The 7,602-nt window shown below is 37.9% G+C and overlaps 2 protein-coding genes across 2 annotated transcripts; both read right to left on the bottom strand.

Moving 5' to 3' along the window:
- Positions 1-1,684: 1,684 nt before the first annotated feature.
- LOC140183151 (uncharacterized) lies at positions 1,685-2,212 on the bottom strand. The gene is made up of 2 exons (XM_072231172.1): positions 2,122-2,212; positions 1,685-1,929 (listed from the first exon to the last, which is right to left on the bottom strand). Exons 1-2 carry the CDS (start codon positions 2,210-2,212, stop codon positions 1,685-1,687), a joined length of 336 nt encoding a protein of 111 aa, XP_072087273.1.
- Positions 2,213-5,723: 3,511 nt separating this feature from the next.
- Positions 5,724-7,382, bottom strand: LOC112784611 (photosystem I reaction center subunit N, chloroplastic). The gene is made up of 3 exons (XM_025827881.2): positions 6,752-7,382; positions 6,031-6,156; positions 5,724-5,937 (listed from the first exon to the last, which is right to left on the bottom strand). The coding sequence occupies exons 1-3, from the start codon at positions 7,049-7,051 to the stop codon at positions 5,848-5,850; spliced, it is 516 nt and encodes a 171-aa protein (XP_025683666.1). The 5' UTR covers positions 7,052-7,382; the 3' UTR covers positions 5,724-5,847.
- Between the last annotated feature and the right edge of the window lie 220 nt (positions 7,383-7,602).

The following is a 7,602-nucleotide window of genomic DNA, read 5'->3' on the forward strand; positions in this document are numbered from 1 at the left end:
ATAATGTTATCTTGTGTTGAATGAAACGACCTCAGTGATTCCGCTTCTTTGTGATAAGTGATAACAGATGATTAAAAATAAGACGTAACAAGTTGTATTATTTTAACCTTAGAATTCAAACCAATAGATTAACTCAATTAAGTGAGTAAATAAATGCTGAAATATATTTATTGTTCTTTATAATTTTTTTATACATTTTACTTGATTATTTCTCAACCAATATATAAGAATTCACTTCTCACTTTCCCATTTCGACATATATTACATTATTTTTCAATTGGATATAATAATATCTGTTCCGAGTGTTACCTGAAATATTGATTTGGGCCTGAACGTGAGGTCTAGGTCCCTTTGTATGGCAGCGTCCGACTTATTGTGCCAAGGTGTCGCCTGTCCGAACTCTTCGTGAGGAGGTGGACGGTGGTACCTGCAAGAGACTCTGATGCTTAAGTTAGCAAGGGCTTTATGCAGATTTTTAGTAGATTAGAACATGAGTTATACCTGGGAGGTGCCAGTGTATTTATAGTAGAATCGATAACCACCTTTGTTGGAGTAATCCTATCTTTTTTATGGATAAGCATTTCCTTTATCTTGGGAGTTTATTGGGATCTACATTCTAGATGAGGTAGAGATAGTATGAGAGATTTGTGGAGGTGGCTACCTGTTTTGGGAAGGTGAGGCCTAACCTCCTTATGTCAATGTCTGACCTCTTTAAAGAGATCAGGCTTATCATGAAGTCCACCTTTATTGGTGGCTCTTTTTGTGTTATTGGGCCTGGCTTTTATCTGTTGGACCAGGGTATGAATAGTGCCCCTTCTTGAGTCCATTCCTTTTATAGGTCGGGCTCAAGCATCTCGGCTTTTGTCTTACACGTTGGTCATGGTGCCATTAACAGGTCAGGTTGTCCGACGATCCTTTCAAAAAATTTGAATGTTGCCTCTTAATGACAGGCGAACGTTGCGCGGCAGTCGCTCCTTGGGATCCGCACACATTTAAAGAGGGGTAAAGGAGTCGTTTGGCTTTGTTTGTTTCTTATAAAAGACTCTTCAACTCTTTTGCTTCTTCTTTGCTTCTGAAAATGACTTCATTTCTTCTTTCTCAAAGAACTTTTCCTGTGCACTTCATTCTCTTTTGTCATATTTCCAAGATTTTTTATTTTGATCTTCTGAAGCGCTATCATTCATTGCTGTTAAGAAGGGGATCGTCCGTGATTTTTGCTGCTTCAGATGCGCCTTTCGTCTTTTCCACGGTCTCCCTTCGAGGTTGGTCTTGTTTCCCTTTTTCTTGTACCCTTATTTTATTTACCTGGGTTTGCTTATTGTTTTTATCGGACTTTGGCTTCGCTGCTGGCTCTTTTTTTCCCGTTGCTTTTGATTCTCTTTTCGGCTTTGATGCTTGGTGTGAGACATTTTGAAAAAATGTTTGAAGTGAATAAAGATTCTGCTTTTGTACCTTTGCAATTACGAACTTTTGTTAACTATATGTTGCATTTCCCCTAATGGTGCCGCTTTGACGTGATGTTATATTGAAGAGGCGCCGTTTGGTTTGCTCTATAGAAAGTTTCTAAAAAAGAATAGCTTTCCCTTGATTTTGTTTGATTTACCTGACCTCTTTGGGATGACATCTGATTTACTTAGTAACGGTTTTCTTTATTTTTTGCATTTGTAGGTGCAGCCTTTATGTCTCACCGTGTTATTAAAAATATGTCGAGAATAGCCTGGCATTTGTCAGAGTTTGCTTCTATGCCTCTTTGAGTCAACATGAACCCTGAAAACTTTCCAACTTCTATTGCAAAGGTGAATTTTGAGGGATTTAATCTCATTTCATACTTCCTTATAGTGGAGAGTACTTCTGAGAGGTCGGACAGTAGTGTTCCATCTTCTTTGGTCTTGACAAGCATGTCATCCACAGATACTTCCATGAGTTTTCCTATGTGAGAGGAAAACACTTTATTCATCAATCGCTGATAGGTAGCTCCTGCATTCTTTAATCTAAGAGGCATTACTATGTAGGAATAGTTTGCCTTTGGAGTTACGAATGAGGTCTTTTCTTAGTCTGGTTTATACATCGGAATTTCATTATATCCCGACTAGGCGTCCATAAAGGACAAGTATTTGTAACCTGAGGCGGAGTCGACCAGAGCATTGATGTTGGGGAGTGGATAAGAATCCTTTGGGCAAGCTTTATTGAGGTCAGTGTAATCGACACACATCCTCCGTTTTCCGTTTTTATTTTTTACTAATACAACGTTAGCTAACCAAAATGGATAATCTACCTCCCTTATAAACCCTGCCTTTAGTAAGGCTCGAACTTGTTCTTCTATGACATGTGTCCTTTCTGATCTAAGTTTTCTGTGCTTCTACTGAACAGGTCAGGATCCCGGGTATACTACCAATTTGTGGGACATCAGGCCAGGATCAATGCCGGGCATGTCGGAGGCTTTCCAGACAAAGAGGTCGGAATTTTTCCTTCACAATTCAACAAGTTATTTCTTTAGGCTTTCCTCCAGCTTTGCCCCTATACTCGTTTTCTTGTCAGGGTGGTCTCTGATTTGTATCACTTCCGTTTTGCCCTCAGGTTGAGGTCGTAGTTCTGCTTGAACTCGGACTCCACCTAACTCGACTGTATTGACTTCTTTACCTTCTGAGTTGCCTTTCAGGCTGAAGCTCTCGCTATAGCATTTTCTTGCTAACTTTTGATCTCCTTTGATGGTGGCAATCCCTTTAGATGTGGAAAATTTCATGCAAAGATGTGGGGTGGAGACAACAATCGCAAGTCGGTTCAAAGTCGTCCTACATATTACGGCATTGTAGGCTAAGCTTACATTGACTACAATATAGTCGACACTTAGTGTCCTTGATCTGGCACCTTTCCGAAGGTGGTGTATAATGAGATGTAACCTAGAGGTCGGATTGGGGTGTCTCCCAGTCCAAAAAAGCTATCTGGGTATGCCCTTAGATCCTTTTCCTCTAACCTGAGCTTGTCAAAGGCGGGTTTATATAGAATATCCACCGAGCTACCTTGATCTACCAAGTTCAATGGAGGTTGGCGTTTGCTAGGATTATAGTTATTGCCACTGGGTCGTCGTGCCCTGGTGATATTCCTTGAGCATTTTTTTTAGTGAAGGAAATAATGGGTAAGTCGGACGATTGATTATCCTCCCCGACTTGATATACTTTCTTGAAGTGCCTTTTTCGTGAGGATTTTGTTATTCCTCCTCCTACAAACCCACCATTAATCATGTGTATATGTCGCTCGGGGGTGTGAGGAGGGCGTTCTGATCTCCTCCTTCTTCATCCCTTCTTCTCTTCCTTGGGTCGTCTAACCTGTCTGCCAGGTATCTATCAAGTCGGCCTTCTCTGGCCAACTTTTCGATGACATTCTTTAATTCGTAGCATTCATTAGTGGAATGACCATAGAGCTTATGATACTTGCAGTATTCAACCTGACTTCTAGCTTTCTTGTGCTTAATCGAATAAGGAGGTGGAAGCTTCTCTGTATGGCATATCTCTCTGTAGACATCCACTAAGGAAACCCAAAAGGAGTATAATTGTGATATTTTCGAGGTTTCTCTATGTTTTGCTCCTCTTTCTTCTTAGGTTCTCTCTCTTTATCACGAGATAGATAGGTAGGTTAAATAGCGAAGGAGGTTCCTGAGTTGGGAATTTTTCTCCATGTTGATGTATTTTTCTGTCCTTTGTTGGGTTTCGTTCAGAAAAGTCGGGTATCTTTTGGATATTGACTGAGAAAATAGTCCTTCTCTAAGGCCATTGACCAGGTCCATAATTATAGCTTCGGTGGGTAGACTCTAAATTTTCAAGCAAATTTTGTTGAACATTTCCATATAGTCACGAAGGGTTTCTCCGACTTCTTGCTTTACTCCCAGTAGGCTCAAAGCGTGCTTCGTTTTATCTTTTTGGATGGAGAATCTGGTAAAAAATTTTCTTGCCAGGTCGTCAAAGCTAGTGACTGACCTGAGGGGTAGACTATCGAGCCACTTTATGGCCGCCTTGGTCAAAGTAGTTGGGAAGGCTTTACAACGAGTGGCATTAGAAGCGTCGGCCAGGTACATTCTACTTTTGAAGTTACTGAGATGATGGCTCGGGTCGGACGTCCCGTCATAGAGATCCATGTTAGGTGATTTGAAGTTCCTAGGAACTTTAGCCTTCATGATCTCTTCTGTGAACGGATTTTCTCATCCTGAGGGACTTTCATCATGCTCCGCCCGAGTATTCCTCCTTTGTATATCAGCTTCCAATTTTCGTAGCTTGTCTTCTAACTCCTTTCGCCGTCTTACTTCTCCTTACAATTCTTGTTCTGCTTCTCGTTGTCGTTCAACCTCATGTTCGAGCTGTTGTAATCGATCCCCCTAGCCATGAACAAGATCCAGGATCTCAGTTGTATGAGGTTGGTCCTCAGCCTCGGGATGGTGGACTTCAGACTGGATCTTTCTTTGAGGATTTTCTAAGGTCCCTTCCCCGTGGGGGCCTTGGTGTGGTGGTAGAGGCGAAAGCGAGAGAGCTTGATCTTCTAGCTGATTTTCTAGCTTATACTCAGATGTTGTATAGCCATCTCTGCACTCGTGGTCCGCCATTTGTTAAAGAGAGAATCCTAGGTCTCTGGCAACGGCGCCAATGTTCCGAAGGTTACCTGAAACGTTGATTTGGGCCTGAACGTGAGGTCCATGTCCCTTAATATGGCAGCATCCGACTTGTTGTGTCGAGGTGCCACCTGTCTGAGTTTCTCGTGAGGAGGTGGGGGTGGTATCTGCAAAAGACTCCGATGCTTAAATTAGCAAGGGTTTTAGGCAGGTTTTTAGTAGATTAGAACGTGAGTTATACCTGGGGGTGCCAGTGTATTTATAGTAGAATTGATAACCACCTTTGTTGAAGTAATCCTATCTTTTCTGATGAATAAGTATTCCCTTTATCTTGAGAGTTTGTTGGAATCTACCTTTTAGATGAGGTAGAGATAGTAGAAAAAATTTGTGGAGGTGACTATTTGTTTTGGATAGGTGAGGCTTGACCTTCTTATGTTTGTGTCCGATTTTTTCAAAGAGGTCGAGTTTATCATAAAGTACTGACTTTATTAGTAGATCTTTTTATATTATTGGACATGACTTTTATGTATTGGACGAGAATATGAACAATATCCGTTATAGCTAGACTTCGAATCTTTTGTTGAACCGTCGTACCGTACCAGATCAATCAATGTCAAGAAAATAGTTTTAGGTTATAAAAAGGCGCAGCTTATCCTTGCTTTATAAAGGAGGGACTTATTAAAACATTAAACTAAGTATTTAAATTGTTTCTTAGTTTGTAAACACGGCATAAAATGGTGTAAAGCAAACCAACACTTACACATTAACACAATATTCACGAAATAAGGCTGTTTATTATTATTATTATTATTATTATTATTATTAAATGCGTCAATATATGCCTCATTGTATCTAACTTCTAAATTCTAATTTCACGATCGATTAATACTGCTCATATTTAATAAAATAATTAAAATCTTTTATTACCGACGCCTACTTTTTTCTTGGTTTCCCTGTTTTAACGAGATTAACATCGAGTTCTCTATACATTTGAATAAGTAGATTCACTCATAACCTATTCAACCAACTGATAAATTTTAAATATTTATACATTATTGCAACCAACTGAAGAAAAAAACCACCACCACTAGTGTTACCCAAGAAAAAAAGAAGAATAGGAATATACGTAGCAAAAGAAAGCATTTTAATTAGTAACTTTTTGAAGGAGATCGAAGAAGTATGGTACATATTTCAAAGAGATCAACAACTGAATCGGAAATTGTTGCCCAGCTTGATTCCTTTCAGTCTCACCATTTCCAGAAAACATTAGAACCACACTTGTATTTGTCCTTTCCTTCACATTCAAGCTCCAAATCATCAGAAAGGAATGGCACTTTCTGCATAAATAAATAAATAGAGAGAGGTAAATGCAAAGCACCTAGTATTTAATTTGCTAATAAAGAAATAAAAAAACAGAGGGTATATTCGACCTTTTGCTTGGCAAGATCTTGGCAACCAGTGAAGTTCTCAGGGAATTTGCAAGTGCCAAATTGCACCGTGTATGCTCTTGCAAAATTTGCTCCACTAGTAGCTAACCTTTTCTTGTCATTCAGTTCCTATATATCAAATAGGTAATCTCATCAACAGAAATTACACCAACATCCTAATTTTTTACCTTCTATTGGTTTTTTATACACACCCATATATAAATAAATTACTATAATTTGTATTCAAATGTTGAATTTCTTTTGTTGGGTTTAGTGACTTTGTGGGTTCTTATAATCAAATTTGTAATTGAATTCTATGATATTTAATTATTGTCGTTTGAAAAATATGAATTAACAGAATATTTTTTATAAATTAAATATATCCTCGATTAAAAACTTAATTAGCCGAAATATTTTATTAATTCTAATATTTTTTTGACAAAAAATTAATTACAAAATAAAAAATGTGTAAAGATTCAATTAAAAACTAAAAAATAATTATAAATTTGACAAAATTATAAGGTTATTCAAAAAGTTTAAACTTTTTCTTTTAAACAAAAATCAAACCTATACTTTTAGAGTATCATAAAATTGCTTGTCTCAAAAATTAAAAATTACCTAATAATTGACTACTTAAAAAAAATTATAAATAAAGCATTGATAGTTATAATTGCAAAATTGATTAAATAAATAAGTAAGGAGAAAAAACAAAATGTGATGAGACCTTGTTGGCCTTGCTCTTCTCAAGGTAATCTTCAATGACACCAGCATTGGCAGAAGAAGCAGCAGCTGCAGTGCCAAAAAGTGTGGCTGCCAAGTAAACAAGAGCGGTTCTTCTTGTTCCCAATTCAGATTCTTTGATGGCTTTGGGGGCTCTCTCTTGCTGGGCCTTCACCTTCATCACAGGCAACTTGGTGGAGACAGAGGGCAAGGAAGTAATCTTGCCACTGAGCTCGGAACTGGAAGCGCCACCCGAAATGGCGTAGCTACAAGCCAATACACTAGAGGAGTTCATGGCAGCCATGGATATGATGCGAGCACTAAATTAATAAGTTAAGGCTAGGATTGTGTAGTGGTTCTTGGTCTTGGGTTATTGTTATTTTGGTTTAACTTGTTGAAGGGAGATAAGGAGGTAGTGTGATTGTGATAGTGATGATGGATGAAATTAAAGGATTGTGGTAGGAGTGTGGATAAGGTGAGATTGCCTCATTCCTATTGGCAAGTCTTGCTTCTCTATGCATTCTTTTGAGCCCACTTCAGTTTCTGTGGTGCGTCTATATTTAGGACCCACTTCCAATATACTTTCTTCGTATTTCCCTTTATAATATAAAAAAAGAAATTGATAATCAATCAATAATTTTTTTATTTTCGCTTTCTATCTCTTTAATCTTTGTTTATATTTTTTATTACTTATTCGTTAATTGTTGGATTAAAACAGTTTTTGAAAGATTACACAATAGTAAAATTTGCCAATCAAACCTTTTAAATTAGTCTATAAAAAATGCAATTAACTTAAATTAGTCATTTCGTCAATTAGATCATGCATGTCACATTAAGTATCACATATTACGCTAA

This window comes from Arachis hypogaea, chromosome 20, assembly GCF_003086295.3.
Source record: "Arachis hypogaea cultivar Tifrunner chromosome 20, arahy.Tifrunner.gnm2.J5K5, whole genome shotgun sequence".
Lineage (NCBI taxonomy): Eukaryota > Viridiplantae > Streptophyta > Magnoliopsida > Fabales > Fabaceae > Arachis > Arachis hypogaea.

Bases quoted from the DNA above. Each gene is read 5' to 3' on its own strand.
- LOC112784611 (XM_025827881.2), bottom strand. From the start codon at position 7,051: ATGGCTGCCATGAACTCCTCTAGTGTATTGGCTTGTAGCTACGCCATT. The intron at 6,157-6,751 runs GTCTCATCACAT...TTTGATATATAG, and splicing joins AGAAGAGCAAGGCCAACAAG to GAACTGAATGACAAGAAAAG. The intron at 5,938-6,030 runs GTCGAATATACC...TTATTTATGCAG, and splicing joins AAGATCTTGCCAAGCAAAAG to AAAGTGCCATTCCTTTCTGA.
- LOC140183151 (XM_072231172.1), bottom strand. From the start codon at position 2,212: ATGTGTGTCGATTACACTGACCTCAATAAAGCTTGCCCAAAGGATTCT. The intron at 1,930-2,121 runs GTTACAAATACT...CCTCTCACATAG, and splicing joins TCTGGTCGACTCCGCCTCAG to GAAAACTCATGGAAGTATCT.